Here is a 17,281-nt window from a genome sequence, read left to right on the forward strand (position 1 = left end):
TAATTTTCATAGTGATACTTTGGTAAATATGTTTTCGCGCTAGGAAAATTTCGGGCACTTTCGATTTCGTTTGGGGAAAAAAGGTTAAGAAACTGGGCTGTCAAAGAGCTCCGGAGCAGATGATTCTGTTTGTTTACAATGTGTTCGGCTCTTCATGAAACTGTTATGCAAGGAAAGATGGCAAAATATTGTGGTGTAATGTGTATTTAAAACTCCGTAACTTTCGGTGTTGTGTAAAGCATGTTTACTATGTTGAGAAATTCCGTCATCGGCGGTAGTTTGGCCGTTTTCCGAAGGCACTACTGCACACCGGTTGTAAATATATTCGATCGCAAAACGAAACGATCTCAGCGTGAACGGGCTGCGAAAAGGTAGCCGCCGGCAGATTCAGTTTCAACAAAACCCCGCCTCGATTGATTAAGTCTTCTTTTAGCGACGATGTGGAGCTGTACGATTACATAAAGGAGGAGGTTGGCTTCCGGTTAGCGGATCGAATATTCGACATTAAGCGGCAATTTAGCAATGCCGTCGATCTCGGTGCAGGCCGCGGGTACGTCACGAACCACGTGCTGGCGGAAACGGTCCAGAGGTTAACAGCGGTTGATCTAAGCCCCACCATGTTGTCACAAATCAAAGGAACACCGGGACTTGATTTTAGTATAAAAGAAATGGACGAGGAGCGGTTTCAATTCGAGGACAATTCGCTCGATCTGGTCGTATCCAGCATGAGCATGCACTGGGTGAACGATTTGCCGGCCTGCTTCAAGGCAGTGAATCGTGCCCTCAAACCAGATGGGGTGTTTATCGGGGCCATGTTCGGTGGTGACACTCTATACGAGCTCCGATCGGCCCTACAGCTGGCTGAGCAGGAACGACGCGGTGGGCTTTCACCGCACGTCTCACCGTTCACGCAGATCCGCGACGTCGGTATGCTGTTGAATCGCGGCGGCTTCACACTGCTTACAATCGACACGGACGAACTGGTCGTCGGGTATCCGTCGGTGTTTGAGCTTATGTTCGATCTGCAGGGAATGGCGGAAAACAATGCTGCCTTCAATCGGCCGCTTCACGTTGGCCGCGATACGCTGATGGCGACCGCTGCCATCTATCAGGACATGTACCCACGAGGAAAGGAGCGATCCGACGGTGTGTCGGCAACGTTTCAGATCATTTACTTCGTTGGCTGGAAACCGCACGCTAGTCAACCGCAACCGGCCGAGCGCGGTTCGGCCACGGTTTCGTTCAAAGATCTGGCCACCGTGATGGGCCCCGGGAAGAAGGGGAAAAAGCAATAAAGCGATCACGCCATTGCTAAACAGTTCATGAAGTGTATATATTTATATTTTTCCAATAAGTTTTAGTAAAGTGTTGGGGTTTGCCTATGGGCGCTACCCCCATTCTAAGTTCTTAGCCGTACACGCTCTACTGGGGGTTTGAATGCTACATTTTCCAACCTCGGACTGGCGCAAACTACTAACAGACAAAATGTGAAGTTATAAAAGCTAAACTCAAGTTTTGAAAAACTTAAAATACGAATAGAACACCAAAAAACAATAACGAATCGATGAAGTACTTGAGCTGGCGCAGAGAAGCTGGTGGCGGGTTTCATAAACCTACTTCCTTTGCAACGCGCCCTCGGTTGTTTGGCCTCAGTTTGTCGACATTTTATAGACTTTCTCGTTCAAAACGATCATTCACCCGCAAAAAAGACATTGTTAATCAAACAAAAAAGACAATAAAAATCACGCATACATAAGATGACTTCGTCTTCGTCCGCCCCGTCTCGGGGTAAAGTACGTCGTTTTGAACAGATTTTCGTATAAGTACGTGCTGCTCTCGGTTTGATTTCATGATGGGTTGATCGAAACGGTGATTTGATTTGCTTACTAGCAGTATACTTTAGTCCAAGCTTCAGGCATTCTAGAAGAAGATTCCCTGCGGAAGGAAGTTTAAAGGGTCCATTGTAAAGATATGATGATTTGTGGCTCTATTGTGATGATGATGGATGTTCTGAAACTCTTCTCACGTTTTCTAACTTATTTTTAGCTTCGATCGTGATGTGAATTTCGTTGTATCTCTTCCTGTTTCTCTTGATGATCTCCCCTCTCTTGCTGTATTTAATACAAAATCTCAACCTTACGCAAAGACACTCCTCGTCGCCTTCACGATAACACAGTCTTGGGCTCAGTACATTTTTAGCTTACGGCAGCACGCTTTCTTATCGCGTCACACTACGTTTTGCCTTTCGCTCGATTCTCGCTCTCTACCATCTGCAGTGAAAGAATCTTACTAAATGCACGCATACAGCGTACGACTTTTTATAGAAGCGCGCTCTGAGGGTAATCTGTTTACGTTGTGATTTAATAACATTATTAATTTTCCTTTTTGCACCAACCAATACTTTTGCTTTGGACACACACTGAGAGAGGAAGTGAGAGATAGAAGGATGCCAGCCGGTGCCGGGTGGGATGGTGTCGGGGAATGGACGCCTCGCGGAAGTACTGGGCTTGGGGAGAATCATGGTGCTGCATGGTGCCCCTTCTGCAAACGCCAGTGCCACCTTCGCGTGCCTCACGATTCGTACATCAAACGTTGATAGTGCGGATGAATTTCGCTGGTCGACACGTGCAGACTAAACTCGAGCGCAACCAGCACTGCAAACTCGGATGCAATCAGCTCTTTGCGGTTCAAGCGGAATATGTTTTCCGTTTTCTGTTGGTCAAACGAAAAAACAAATGAAAAACACCAATGCCGCCGGCGAAAAACTGCAATTAGTTCGAAACTAGTTCAGAAGTGTACCTCAATCAAACTTTTGAGCGCTTCGCCCTTGATGTCGTTCAGTTTAGCGCTCAGCAGCAAGCAGGCACCGGCGCACAGCTTCCTGTTCTCCTTGTTAACCAGCTTCGACAGGATCAGCTTCTCGAAGTATACGTACGCCTGCGAGATGGTCAGAAAGTCGATGCGGCTGTCCAGTTTGTTGATGCGCTTCATCTCCCTCTTGATGCTGCAACAGACAAGCGATGAAAACAGAAGTAAATAACATAATTTAACACAATCCAGCAAAGTGGTAAAAAGTTGAAATAAAAGTTCCACCTGGATTATTAATCGGAGCAAAGGAGCCAGTGGCCGTTATCAACTTGTGAGCGTATTTAGAAGACGACCTTCAGCAGGCATAACCATAACCCGTTGTCTAGTGGTACGATTCTCTTGACGTTGACCGTCATTGAAAAATGCTCGAAGCAAAAAAAGTGATCGAATCAAGGCCGCACAGCATTCAGGCGAAAAAACGGAGCAAATCACAAGTGATCCGGTTCTTATCATGGAACTGGCCGGGGGGTTCGTTGAACCAGAGAGAAGCTTCCGTAATCTCTTCTCAGAAATTTTGTTCTACTTTTAACCGAAAGGCAGTCGCGGACTTTGATATGGCATTGAACATTCTGCCTTGCAGGTCGTAAATCGGGTCTGTATTTTATTGCCAGAACAAAGAAAATTGAATTAATAATATTATGGAAGTACAATCGTGCCAGCACTATAGCCAGCACTATAAGGACTTTAAACATTGCTTGCCACCATCATGTGACTAGGAAAATCACAACAATCCAAACAGATTACAAGCAGTGGAGTTCGTGAAGATTCTTGTCATACGTGTCTCGTACCGCGAGGCGGCCTCATATCTAGACGATGCGCGCGATTAACGGATAATTTACGCCCCAACTCACCGTCTTGTCTTACGCGCGGAATGAGTACCGAAGCAACAAAACAATCTCACACAGAGAGCCCTAGACGGGCGGTAGTCGGAGGACACGTAAGCAGAAGGCCTTCGACTGATAAGCACCGTGTTATCACCGACTTCGGATGACGGACCCGTAACCGGGGGGGCTTAAGGAAGCAATATAATGGCATTAAATCATCACATTCTCGCCCCGTAAGCAAAGATAGGAAACCAAAGCCCACAAGACGCTGGAGGCTCTGTGTCCGGGTTGGCGAGTATTTTTCAGAGTAACACAAAGAAAGTATTCCACAAAAAATGCAACACTGACCGAATTAAAATCAGTGATAAATGTCGCCCCCGATGATTGTGATAAGATATTTTTGCTCCGTTGCCAAACAACGTGCCAGAAATATGTTTGCGCGTGACATGCAAACAGCCGTTTGAGTGGCGGCGGAAGTGAAACAGGGACCAGCGGCCTGGAATCACGTTTCATCAGTAAATAAACTGTGATAGCGCGCGCGAGAAACAAATTTCAGGTGGCATGTGCTGCGTCGGCGCGTTTCTATCGAGATCCCACGGGATTTGTTTACTGACCGAGGGGCCACCCATCTTGGGAGCTCGTGCACTGCTCCCTAATGAGCGAAACACAATGGTGGCCTGTGAGGAACAACATAAACACTTTTGAACAACATGGTGACAGGGAGCCAAACAAGAACCACGTCGAGGGTCCATATTCGTGTAGGAGAGTTTCTTCTTATCGCTCACCAGTTCGCCCCGTCCAGTGGCAGATGCAGACTCGGGGTTTGTTTTGTTTTTGATTAGAAACGGGCACAGCGACCAGTCCCCGCTACCGGTGTGCTAACAACAACAGCGGGCCTGGTTGGCTTACCTTCTTAGCTTGCTTAGCGTCAGCTGGATCTGTGGAAATTTCTCGCGGAACTGATCGTTCAGCTCTTTCTTCAGCTCGGACGGACGAACGTAGTCGATGACCGACGTCACGTACGACGTGAACGTCAGCAGTGTCCGATGCTTGCCAGCGATCAGCTCCGGATCGTCCAGAATGTTAGCCGAGTACTGCATCTAAGGAAGAGAAAAGCAAAGACAACCATAATGCACAAGAAGCTCCATCACAAATGGAAGAATCGTCAACTTACACCCGACATGGATGTGTAGCCATCGTCGTACTCCTTCGAGCCATCGAGCAACAGTCCACCAGCACCACCAGTGCCTGCGTTGGCTCCTGTGCCACCACCGACGGCTACGCTCTGCGACGGGCTGGCGGTGCTATTGCGGTTCAGCGTGTCGTAGTACCGGGCCGCGGCATGGTTTTCGAGCGACGCAAAGTTCGGTATCTCGAACGCACTCTTCAGCCCCTTCTCGGTGGTATGCTTTTTCTCGCGATGATAGCTTCGCGACGGAATCAGCAGATAACCGTACGAAACTTCCTGACCGGCTTCACCGCCCCGCTCGATTCCGAGCAGTCGGAACGCGTCGAACGGAGCGTCGTTGATCGACGACAGTGGTCGCGCTCCGGACGGGTGGCGGCGGCGTTCCCGACGCAGCTCGGCCCGCGTCGACGCTTTACCTTTGCAGTACGGCAACACGGAGAAGATGTGACAGGGCGCCTTCTTCGACATCAGCACGATCCGATCCTCCTGTAGGTTGTGGTGCGGTGGTACCCGGTTCCGGTCCATCGTGTAGAAACGCACCTCGCGCTGCACCACGGCCGAATCGTTAATGATGACGCTCTTGGTCGCTCGGCCCTGGATCAGGCTTTCGGTGCTGCTGTTCGTATGCCACCCGGGCCCACCACCGGAAACGGCATCGCCGGGACGACGATCGTCGTTGGTGCCACCGGCAGTGCTGCCGCTGCCGCTGCCACCGCCACCCCCAAGCACCGGTCCAGCGCTGGTGTTCATCAGCAGCGACCGTTTTGCTCCGGATGGTCGCTGCGTAGCGGAATTCGCTCGTAGGCGCTTATCCGCCGTGTGGTTCAATCGGCCATCGTTCGGATTCCAGTTCTCACTGAAGGGAGAGAAAAGGGCCAAACAACGGGAGCCATTAGTGTGCAGGCCGAAATAAAACGAAGCGTGCCGCGGGTCACGTAGATGCCGCGGCGTGTTTGTCGATAGTCGATATGAAAGATTTTCGGGCATTTGGGAGTAAATCTTTCAACGGGTCAACACCGCGCTGGAAGGTTTCGGGTCAAGATTTTCAAGGACAAAAGGGGCATAATCGTTACGCCACGCTAACTCAACATGTTGACAGCATGAGAGCATGGCCAATTACAGTTCCGTGAAGAAAAAAAAAACCTTCCCGAAAAAACACGGAATGAAGAAAGGCAGAAAGGAGCATAAAGGAGCATAAAGAAACGTTTCAACGCACGATGCACGCGAATTTGCGGAACAGAACAAAGCAAGCATGGCCCGTGACGCGGCGGATGCGTTTTGATATTTTCTAAGTGTTCCATTTTGCGTACGTGTGTCTGTGTTGGTGGTTGCCTCGATTACATTACATGAGCGGCACAACGCGCCGCGGTGATTCAGAAATGCCTTACGGTTGGGGACACGAAGAAGAATCAGTATTGCAATCGAGCATCGATTTGTGATTTAACTACAAATCAATAAGTATAAAACATTTAAGTGATCATAAGCACCGTACGTTATGCAATAAAATGATTAGACAGAAACCGAATGAGATTCTTAATCGTTACATAATTAACCGTTCCGGAGCACTTACCGGTCCTTCATCGGAGTGCTCCTGGTCGAAAGACCATTGGCTCCGCCGCCGGCCGGCAACATGTTGCCCTCGCTATCGATCCGCCGGCCGGCATTGCGCTCGGGGCTTTTGCTAAACGTTCCGGTTCTGGCCCGGGCCCGCCCGTGCTGGACGTTGGCGACCGTGCCAGCGCTCTCGGCCCCACTCAGGCTGGCCGTATCGTGTGCGGATGCGGATTCCCCGTAGCGGGACGCTTCGCCCGCCAGCGCCGATGCGGACCGTATCCCAGGCCCGTCGGAACCGTCCTCGGCACCATCTTCGTACTGCAGCACCGAGCCACCGTTGCCAGCGCCATCAGCCGGATCATTGTTGTTCAGCACTAGGGCCGCACTGGTTGCCGTTGCCCGTCCTCCAGCCAGCAATAAACCTGCCGCTCCACCACCGTGCAGCTGCCCTAGTTTCGTGTCCCGATGGGTACCGTCCAACGAGATGTTGGACAGAAACGATATCGCAGCCAGTCGACGACGAATGCGATTCCTGCTGTTCATAGAACTAGCCATGAATCGGGAACGCGGTTGAGAAAGACCAGGTGATTGCTCCGTTTAGTGCCGGGTGGGGATTTGTTGTTGTTGGCTTCCTTGCGGTTCTCTCTGTGGCGACTCCGGAAGAGCGTTCCCTACGATCGGCGGCCACCGAACTGAAGATCGAAAGGGAAACGAGGAAACGAAAACAAAACACAACGGAGACACACACAAACGTACGCGCGCGGGGCACGAACGCCCAAAACAAAACACGATCTACGAAATCAGCGCTCTCGTCTCCCCTGCTGCTGGAACGACCCTGACCACCCTTCTACTTCTACTTCTTCACCTCACCACGACGACGACGACTAACGAGCTGCGCGCAGCCGTATATCAGTTCGTTTTACTGGTAATCATTTTGGGGCTGGAGTGTTTTCGGTCGCTCTCTTTCAAACCACTGCGGCGTGCCGCTTCCGTCCCTCTCTCACACCGCGCGGCGATCCTTTTCGAAGGTGAATTCTCGCGTCGCAATTTTTCCGGCAACCCGCGATGATGTATGGGAGGGTCTGGGGGGCAGAGTGGAGTTATGTTATGTTTGGTTTTGTTTTTCGTTTTTTGCTCCCTCTCTCTCTCTCCAGCGCCAGAAGGTTCTCACGTAATCGCTTACGCTGCGGACAGTTATCTTTTCGCACGCGGCACACACTCTTTTTCCCTCTCTGTCTAACACAGGCTCCGGCACCGCTTTTCACTCGGCTGCCAGGGCGGTTGGGGTGAAATTCTATCCACCTCTTAAATGGTTCTGCGGGCGAAGCTAAACACGCTGATTGAGCAAGAATACGCCCGCGAAACGCTCGTGTTACACACCGATGGTGGAACGGCTAATGTGTTGTTGTTGCTCTCGCCACTGGAATGGACACTGGAACGACGAAGCCGCCGCCGCCACAGCAAACCCGATAAATCACCGGGGCGGTCAATCGATGGTCAAAAACATGAAATCGCACACACACTCGGACGCGTATTGAAGGGGACACACTATTTATTTTTGGTATCACGAGACCAATCGCACGGGGCGGTGGGGATGGGGTGGGTTAGCGAAGTTTCAGCTGAGTGGGGCGGAAAGTTTTTTGCGTGCACGATGAACGAACCGATGCTTGCTAGTCCGCAGCATTAATTTGCTGGTTTTCCGCGGGTGTTGTAACCGTTCGAAGGTTGCTACTTTATGCTACTCTCCAGCGAGGAAATGATGCGAGGCGTGCGACAGATACAGGCGGTCAGACTGAAGAGAGAGACAAGGACCCGATTCAAACTACGAAAATCCCGAACAAACCCGATTCAAACTACGAAAATCCCGAAGTTCGTCCGGTTCTGTGGCTAGAAACATGGCGCCGCTGACAGCTGATGTCAAGCAATGAACCAGACATATTTTGCTCGACTACGGCATGCTGCTCGAACTACGCGAAAAGTTGCCAGCGGGTCGAGCTTTCTGGCGTGAAATATTTCAATCAAATCGGGGCCCGCTTTCAAATTTGATTTCTCAGTTTACTGACCTTGAATTTTCAAACGAAAAATCCCGCCAAGAAAAATGTGCATGAAATGTAAATAAATTTTTTTTTTAAATAATAAATAACAAGTCAATTGCAGTGAACATTTTACCCAAATTGTTTTACATAAAAAAATGTCAAGAATTTACCTTTCAAATAATAGTTCAAGCATCGAAAAATATTCAGCCGTTTTTGTTTTATAACCAAATGAAAAAGTGCATCGTTAATGAAACACCCTTTACAAAAGGAAGTCATTTCTCCATCACTTCGTGAGAGACGAGAGAGAGAGAGACAAACATTTGATTTCTTTGAAAAAATTCTATTTTTCTGAACTAGAACGAGCACGCTGCGCGATGAGTCATCGGTTGCGAGGACTCACAGGATTTTTCACATCAAATATGCCGCCACACTGCGAATATCGGGAACCATATCAATCAACATATCAATGGATTTTCAGCCACAGAAAAGGGCCTACAATGTGTGTCGAAGAAGAAAGTGTAAGATCTTACAGTTTTGCCGTTAGAACGTCGCTGATCGCCGGTGAGCGCGCTGATCCACACACGAGTTATACGCATCCTCTCCATTGCCAGCGAGAAGGTCGCAGTCCGTAAAGCCGATCGTAAGTATTGTGGCAAATAACACAATATTGGCATGATTGATGCGATGCTAAAAGGCGGATAGTTCCGCTGAGAGCGTCACCTTTCGCTCCGTCAATATATTTCCCTGCCTGAGCACCCATTCATCTCCCATCGGTCCGGGGAAGAGTCTATGGGGCGCGCTGATTCCTTGACATTATGTTGCAAGCCGCAACGCGCAAATGTAGTGTGTCGAATCAGCCCGTTCCGAAGCCCCTGTCGTCGCCAACGGACGCAGATACGAACTCAGAAATCAGGCCTGACGATCAGAGCGCTGTGGCGGGGGTTCAGTTGATGTATCATTAAAATGCAATAACATATTCATCGACAGTCAAACAATCATCTCGTTATATGCTTATTAGCCCATAAGCTAGTCGCTACCTCTGCAGCTTCTGGCCAGTACGTTCGATTTGCCATCCGCGGTGCAGGGTTTTGTTTTTGCTTATCTTACGCCCAAGACCTCTTGCAGGATGTCGGTGGTGAGATCTGAGGCGCTCGCTCCAGTGACTCGGATGGGAGGTAGCGGCTCATCAGCACGTACCCCCTGGGAAGCTGACAACGGACGGAACAGATCTGATCGATTAGCCCGAAGAACAGCCTGGGCCTGGTCTCTGGGGATGGATCAGAGTCGAGTCGCGGAGCGATCATAATTACTTCAATGGCTCAATCGGTGCGTGCGCACACAGTCACATCAATTATGTGGCTCCACTCCGCACCCGGCGGCAGGATGTGCACGAATTAATAAGTAGGATTACCCGAGGGACTACGCCCAAGGAGACCTCACGCACCAGAGGTCCGGCAGGATGATGGTAAGATCGTACCGATTGATAAAGGCGCGCGTAGACCACAAGCGCGGAGCGCAAATTAAATCCTCGTCCTCCGGGAACGATGATGATCGCTAAGATCGTCTCTGACTTCCCCAGCAGGGTAGCCCTCACGCTTCGTTACCCTATGGTTATTTGGTTTAGGATACCGTTTGTTCATCTCTCTTTATCTCGCTCCCTCTCTCTCACTTCTTCTTGTGGCTATGGATCAGCTAGCTACGTGGGGCTGTAGGCGCCCTGCTTTGCTCTTCACCTTAGGATTCTCGCCGAAGGTCGTCCATCAAGAAAAACCCGTCCGGCAACATGATCGTTCCGTCCAGGCGCCCATCGCGCTCGGTTGTGAAGGGTGCCGAGAGCAGGCCCCATAAAAGGGTGGTACATTATTTTTTATGCCCGTTTAATTTTTAATGGCCCAATCGACGCCACACCGCCGATAATCGCCGTTGACATGATGGAATTGATAACATTTTGCTTCAAATTATTAATTAACGGTTAGAGTAACGGGCGAGGAGTGGTCGTTGCGCCCCCGGAGGGGGTGATGCTTTATGGTGGCACAATTATCGCGGTGTGCACTAATTGACTTGTTTGTTCTGGTTCCCCGGGTGCGTCTAGCACCGCCTTCAGGCTACTGTGCTATCTTTCATCATCTCACCGAACGAGGGAACCTTACGGTCCTTTACTGCAGTTTCAGGTGCAGGTTGAAAGGAAGTCGTTCCACGGAGGCGGTGTTTAGCCTTTTGAGAATCTACTTTTATTGTGTACTCGCAGCGAAACTTAATATTAATAATTAGAAGCACGCATCCCGACGATAGTAATCTGATGAGGAAGTCCACGTCGTTGGCTATCGTTTACCGACAAACCGTTAGAACAGAAGTACTATTGATGCTGGGGCTGCAGAATATAATGGGCCACAGGACGAGCAATCGCTTTAGTGAATAGTTCATAGAAGTAATTACTTCATAGAAGCGTATCATCTTCTTGGTAAATGAATAGTTTCCGTTTCTCGGAATAGAGTGCGTCCTGATGCCGGTAAGTTCTTGTTTCGCTACGGCATATCAAAAGTTTCCAGACAGACGCGCTGCGGCAAGCATTCTAGAAATTACCCTGTGCGGTTTAGTAATATAAATTAAAAACGTGAGCGTCACCTCATCACCGCAAAGAAATTCGTTTCGTGACTTCTTCAAAACAAACATCATGCACCGAAACGAGCACCGAAATGATGCTGGTATTTAATGCTTCGACTTCCTGGATAATGAACAAGTTATTTTGTAGCAATTTACAACTCGGCAATCCACAACACAAACAAACCCCAGCGCACAAAAACACTTGCAGTGTTCTTCCCGGTAACAACCTTCCAATGTCAAACAGGCTGGGTTCTTTACCCTTCGTGCAAGATTTTACTTTCCGGGAAGATCCTGCTTCGTAGCCTGAGAAATGATTTCGAGATGGGTCCCGGCATCGCGATGTGTGGCCGGTTCATTCTTCTTCCATTGCTCAGCAACAACGCTCGGTGCACGGAAAAGTTTAATGCCCACAGAGAAAAAGGTGGAAAATGTGTTCCTCCGCCTTAGACGAAAACACTTTCCGGGAAAACAAAAAACAACCCAATTGTCTATTGAGGACAGAAACAACATTTACATGACTTATCTCGGTGTGGTTGTACGCGACCGAACCAAGGAGCAAGAACGCTGCTGCCTTTGTGGATGCGAATATTGATAAAACCCCAAACGACAAGAGAAACAATGGACTAAAACACCCAAAAACGAGCCAGACACATTGTTGGTTTCCGTAGAAACTCCGCCAAAAAGGGAGCCATCCTCGTCACACCGTCGCCACCATATTGGTTGGCTGACCGATTTTTACCCCTTTTTGCTGGACGACAATCGTTAAAGATAACGCTCCCTCTCACTCAAAGACCTGTTACGGCTCACTTTATTTTTATCCCGGTCAATTACAAGATACAGGATACAAGATATAAGTAAAGGTAGGAACAGGTCGAACAGGTTGAACGGTGGCTTCAACTGATAGGTTTTCTTTAAAAATAAACACTTGGCTCCGGTGCTAGACCATGATGAGGAATTCGTCATTTTCCGGGATTATATTGGGTGGCGTAATAAAAAGTCAAGCAAGCGCATAAGCAGTTGCGAGAAAGCTGTTTGCTTAAGTATTACTACTTCACAGTACTTCTTACGATTTTATTTTTTTTTAAATTTCGTTCGATTTTATTTCCTTTTTCCTCGAAATGTTGTCAAGTAGCTCTGTGAAAACTCTGAAATAAGAGACACAAGCATAGGCATGTCAACTCATGTATTAGAGCATAAAGATGGATGCTGGAAAAATGGTGGTACCGCGCACCGCTCTTTCGTGAATTTTGAGCTCCATCGGCGTTTTATGTAATCTGTTTAAAGGCTTACAGCTTAACAGCTTTTGGAGGCTTACAGCTTAATCTGTTGGAGGCGACACTTCAACCTTTTTAAACAACAAAACAGCAAAACAAAAATCGTATCATAAACAGTGAATAAAAATTCTCCAAACTGTGCTACTTTGAGAAGGTGATTAAACCAATCGAAATGCTTTGAAATTGATGGAAATAAAACAAAAACGCAAGAAGAGAATGATAATTTAACTCGCTTAAGTTTTAACCTATACCGCTGTAAGAGGTGGTATAAAGTGTAAGAATTATATTGTATAAACCAATACTTCAAGGTTTCAAGGTTTCAAGTTTCAGGATTCAAGGTTTATCTATATTTTGATAAGGATTCTCACATAAGTTTTTTGATTAGTCTACACTCGCTAAATATTGTTTTTTTTTGGCGAAGCGGAATTGACTTCTCTGAGTTGGTCTCTATTAATTGTTTGGTATAACGATTAATTAATTTATTATTCCGTTTGGCACTGTCACATTAAACCTTAACGATAGTATTAGGACGTTCAAACAGATTAGACGAAAACGTATTAAACAAATCGGTAGAGTAATCGATCGATATTCATTGATGGAAATCATTAAATTGCTTAGTACCACCGTCACATATTATTGATTGGACTAAGCTGACCCAACCTTGTTGATGGTTATTAGGAACTGACAAATAAAAAAGATTAACGAGTTAGCTGCGAGACTTTGACCATCGATTCTGGGTTGATGTTGTGGGTTTTGCGTTAAAACGACATTCCAATAACTCCAATAAAATATGGAAATTAAAAATAAGTCAAATATAATTTAAGTAAAATATAATACAAAGATTTCACTCCTTCCTTATTCGAACTTTACTACGAAAAGATCACACACGAGACCTCCTAAACGCACTGTCGCAGACCGAACAGTTTTTTAAAAACACGAATAACTAAATCATAAATACGGTTTGGTCCGTCCTTTTAAGATAAAAAATAACCAAATCAATCACCTCAAAAGCTTATCCCATCGGAACCGCGCGCCGGCATAAAAGGCCTGATCTTTAAGCACTCCACTCGTACCGGTGGCTTCTGGTTGGTGCATCGGCATCATCGGAGATCAATTAAACTCCTGAACCTCTCCCCTTCAATAGCCAGTGCAACCAGGAGCAAACCTCAACATAAGTGGGGTCACTGAAAAATCGATTGATTTATGCTAATATAACGTCGCCTTGTGCTAATGAAGCGGAACGAAACGGGTGCAGCCGCGATAAGGTGGCCGTGAGAGCCTTTTAAAATTATGACGGGCACGATGCGGAGTCGGAACGATTAGTTTTCAAGCCGGGGGCCCTTCTTGCGATGTCCCTTGTTAAAAGTTTCAAGCATTCCTGTCCATCCGTTCGTCGTGATCGATTTAGTTTGAATGGCCGTGTATGGGACTCCCGTAAATCTTGGTGAAGATTCCGACGCCCAGTGGCCGGGATGACTGGGCGTCGAGATGTCGAGTGTGATGCGTTGAAACCGAAAGAGTTTTGTGGTTTTCGCGTTTGGTCCATTCAACTCCAAATGCTCGATTCAGCATTCCGCCAGCTTCTGTGGAGGAGCCCGAGCCAGACGGCTTGCTGGCCTGAGACAGGACTGAGGGCGGATACTTTGCGCTAGGGTTTGGGAAGTTTCGCATGCGAAGCTCCGGCTCCGTAATCCGTCTCTCCGGGGCATTCATGTCGGGCCAGTCCAAACATGTGCCATTCAACCGTGGACGTCGCTGTATGCCCCGGGCACCAAGTGCAGCCTCCGAAAGGTGTGTAACGATATCTTAATCCATTACCTTGAACTTCGCCGATGGTTGGCCCTTCACCGTTGCCGGTCTCTGCTCTGCGGCATGATCTGGTTTCTGGGTTTGGTCCACCCTGGAAACGGCCACTAATCGCCCGGCGACGGGGTTGAGCGACCTGTATGACAAGACCGGTGCATCGGTTGGCTTACCCGGTCGCCCGTTTTATTTTTCGACACGACCCGACGTTCGATGTCGGGATTCGAATTTATTTTACCTTTTAGCATCTCCACTTGGTCCGATCCCCACCACGATTTGCTCCGGGAAAACATTCTGTCCGGCATTCTGATGGAACTGTTGTGCGTAAGGATTAGGTCGATAAGTTCCACAATCGTCCTCCACATTGGAAAAGTCATGGCTCGTCAGGGCAATTGATCGCCGGACGTGTAGTATGCCATCGATGCATGTGCATGTTGCATCGGTGGTGCAGCCGCTGCTGGAGTCCTTGTGTTCCCCCGTGGAATCGTGATTGGGGAGTTTGCAGCTCAACAGGCACCTGTAATAATCCTCGCCAAGGTTAACCCCGAAAAGGTCGTCCGAAGAAAGTTAAATTGTTAATTCGCCCTTAAGCCTGCCGGGTTAGGTTTGTGCAGAACCGTGTTTACAAATATATTAAACTGTGCAATTTTCGAACAGACTCTTACGGAGTCTTACCAACAGCAACCAATCGAAAGGGTCGATGCAAAGTGACCGATAGCACCGTGTTTTGAAGAATGCTTGCCCGAACCAATGGATGGAAAGGAAATGCACACGAATCGAAATGGAAGTGGCCATTTGAGCATAGTGCACTGCAAATGATGGATGGTGTCAGGCAAATTAATAGATTGTGGCCCTTTCAGGTTGTTGAGGTTAGCCGAAACACTTTTTTTGATAAAGGATGGCATCAATGATGTTGAAATAGAGCCCCCTATTTAGCAGCCGGCGTGTAACAGAGCTGCTTTCGGAACGTGGGGATTTTTTTAATTCCAGAATTTATGGCCAGCCCGTATTGTACGCTCCATCCAAATCGAATTTCATATGATACGGGTTGGAATAGCCAAGGGTAAAGTGGCACCTTGTCCCATATTTTTTATATACTCTGGATATGTAAGCCTGTAATGAAACCTCATCAGTTGGGTAGAGTCAGAGAAATATGTTTTACGGACTTTGGTACATGGGTTTACACGATGCAGGATATCGAAGCGACAGTAATGTAATACAAGTTTGCCCAAAAATGTGCAAACAAACAATTTACAGTTTTATGGTATAATTTTAAGCTCAAATAGTAAAAGAAGATTACGTTAAAGAAAAAAAAACAACTTCAACATTTAATTTAAAAATATACACATGATGTATTGCTCTGGCCTGATGAAGCCACTTGCTTCTGTGGAATGATACGTCATAAGTGATGGGCAGAAAGAAACATCAACATTGTGCCGAAAGACTGTAAACACCTTCAGCAAAGTCGCTACGGAAAAGTAAATGATGATCAGAAAGGTTTTGCCAAATTGTTTCGTTTCCAAACAAGTGACCTGGAGATGCTCCAAATAGTTGGCCGCACTTTTGGAAACAATCAAACTCGAGAATTTTGTTCTAGGGTGGAGATAAAAAAGTTGCAAGATGCAAATTTGATTCCCCAATTTATGAATACCTGATTTCAGAACGATTCGAAGCGTCTTTTCGTTGTAAGTTACATTGGCCAGCGATTGAGAATCGGGAATTTGTTGCATAGGACATGAAATAGATTTGAAAGAATTTCTTTTAATTTGTCATTTTTTGAGATAATTTAGGTGCCAATCTCGTAGCTTTTCGTTGTTCTCCAGCTGGGGACCGGCCTTCTCAGTGCGCTACCGTACCGGCCGTAGCCTGGATGTACTTTTCCGGTGGGTCCATGGCCAACGTTGAGACCACCATCGGAGTGCGTGGGTTCGCGTGGAACAGATGCCGACCCTGGGCAGGCAAGACAGCTGATGGCGCCCGGTTCGGCGGCTGGTCCTCAAGTCGCCACAATCGATTGTCTAGCAGCCGATTGAACTTCTTCAACTGTCGAAACTCGATCGATTCCTGTCTTCGCGAGAGCATCCACAGAAGGGGCGTTCGCACGGTGCCGCTGTCCAAGCTGCCCCAGTACACAAAGTACTCATCGGTGAACGGGTGGAACAGGTCACACAACGGGAATGGCTTGAGGTTCGTGCCTGAATCGGGTAGCAGCACGGCTGTCAGCGCCTTGAGGAGCGGCGCGAGGAACCGATTCGGGGTTGGGCTGAGCTTAAAGAAGTACACCACACACAGGATCCCGCCAGGGACGAGCCGGGCGGCGTCTTGGCTGTCGAACCGCTCATTATAGTGCACTAAGTGTAGTTCCAGAGGCAACCGGTCACCGTCGACGGTGTGTTCGCTTCCATCGAGGGCCGTGGCGCCCCAGTGGAAGTGCAACTGCGAAAAGACATATCGTCCGGACAGGGGACCTCCGGCCACGGTCGGCGGACCGCTGGTGCGTTCCCACCGTGCACTCAGAATCACTGTCTGGCCGGCCACGTTGGCCAGCTTGAGCCGAGATGGCACAAGGTCGTAATGGAGCCAGCTGAGCTGGGGAAGCGAGATCTGTAGCGCCCGAGTCACGTTGATGTCGATTGGAGCCGGGAGATGCGATTCGGTTTCGGCCAGCGATTGCACCAGCGCTTCGCCCTCGACAGGAATCACCGGTAATGAGCTGGAAGATTGATTTTCGTCCTCGCTGGACCGAGATGCGGTACGGGACATTTCGAATTTTATTTCGAGCAGGAGAAAGACGGGTCTGCTAGGATCTGCGTACAGATGAGATATAAATTTTGGGCAATTTCACGCATCGCTACGAGAAATGACGTGTCTAGTAGCCGGTGACTTGATTCGAGGCATACTGGTAGAGCATATATTTTGCATCAACCCTTTTTCAAAATCGGTCCCGGCAGTCCCGCCGATCCCGTCGTAAATACCCTATCTACTTGAAAAAGGATTCCGCAACCGGTTCCGGCAACTTAATCTGACGGGAAGCAGTGGCACGCTTAATTCGCATCGGAATCGGCGGCAGAGGCTAAACATAGGCATTATCGGTGGCTCTCTTTTTTGTCCCGCAATATGCAGTAAACG

General features: G+C 48.2%; 3 protein-coding genes across 5 annotated transcripts; 1 reads left to right on the forward strand and 2 right to left on the reverse strand.

Annotated features, from left to right (window-relative positions):
- Window positions 1-142: 142 nt before the first annotated feature.
- LOC131205662 (arginine-hydroxylase NDUFAF5, mitochondrial) lies at window positions 143-1,761 on the forward strand. The gene is made up of 2 exons (XM_058197858.1): window positions 143-371; window positions 434-1,761. Exons 1-2 carry the CDS (start codon window positions 241-243, stop codon window positions 1,293-1,295), a joined length of 993 nt encoding a protein of 330 aa, XP_058053841.1. The 5' UTR covers window positions 143-240; the 3' UTR covers window positions 1,296-1,761.
- On the reverse strand, window positions 1,319-7,836 carry LOC131205660 (CDK5 and ABL1 enzyme substrate 1). Of its 3 annotated transcripts, none has more exons than XR_009156754.1 (6): window positions 6,452-7,836; window positions 4,867-5,737; window positions 4,602-4,792; window positions 2,800-3,004; window positions 2,136-2,712; window positions 1,319-1,935 (listed from the first exon to the last, which is right to left on the reverse strand). XR_009156754.1 is itself a non-coding variant. In XM_058197857.1 (5 exons), exons 1-5 carry the CDS (start codon window positions 6,988-6,990, stop codon window positions 2,572-2,574), a joined length of 1,947 nt encoding a protein of 648 aa, XP_058053840.1. In that variant the 5' UTR covers window positions 6,991-7,836; the 3' UTR covers window positions 1,319-2,571. The 3 variants fall into 3 exon arrangements, 1 of the variants encoding a protein (XP_058053840.1); XR_009156753.1 differs by having other exon boundaries at window positions 2,027-2,712; XM_058197857.1 differs by having other exon boundaries at window positions 1,319-2,712.
- Window positions 7,837-15,991: 8,155 nt separating this feature from the next.
- LOC131215215 (carbonic anhydrase-like) lies at window positions 15,992-16,915 on the reverse strand. The gene has a single exon (XM_058209602.1). It carries the CDS (start codon window positions 16,913-16,915, stop codon window positions 15,992-15,994), a length of 924 nt encoding a protein of 307 aa, XP_058065585.1.
- Between the last annotated feature and the right edge of the window lie 366 nt (window positions 16,916-17,281).

This window comes from Anopheles bellator, chromosome 1 (genome assembly GCF_943735745.2).
Source record: "Anopheles bellator chromosome 1, idAnoBellAS_SP24_06.2, whole genome shotgun sequence".
Taxonomy (NCBI): Eukaryota; Metazoa; Arthropoda; class Insecta; order Diptera; family Culicidae; genus Anopheles; species Anopheles bellator.

Bases quoted from the DNA above. Each gene is read 5' to 3' on its own strand.
- LOC131205662 (XM_058197858.1), top strand. From the start codon at position 241: ATGTTTACTATGTTGAGAAATTCCGTCATCGGCGGTAGTTTGGCCGTT. The intron at 372-433 runs GTAGCCGCCGGC...GTCTTCTTTTAG, and splicing joins CGTGAACGGGCTGCGAAAAG to CGACGATGTGGAGCTGTACG.
- LOC131205660 (XM_058197857.1), bottom strand. From the start codon at position 6,990: ATGGCTAGTTCTATGAACAGCAGGAATCGCATTCGTCGTCGACTGGCT. The intron at 5,738-6,451 runs GTAAGTGCTCCG...CTCTCCCTTCAG, and splicing joins AGCACTCCGATGAAGGACCG to TGAGAACTGGAATCCGAACG. The intron at 2,713-2,799 runs GTACACTTCTGA...TTTGACCAACAG, and splicing joins CGCTCAAAAGTTTGATTGAG to AAAACGGAAAACATATTCCG.
- LOC131215215 (XM_058209602.1), bottom strand. From the start codon at position 16,915: ATGTCCCGTACCGCATCTCGGTCCAGCGAGGACGAAAATCAATCTTCC.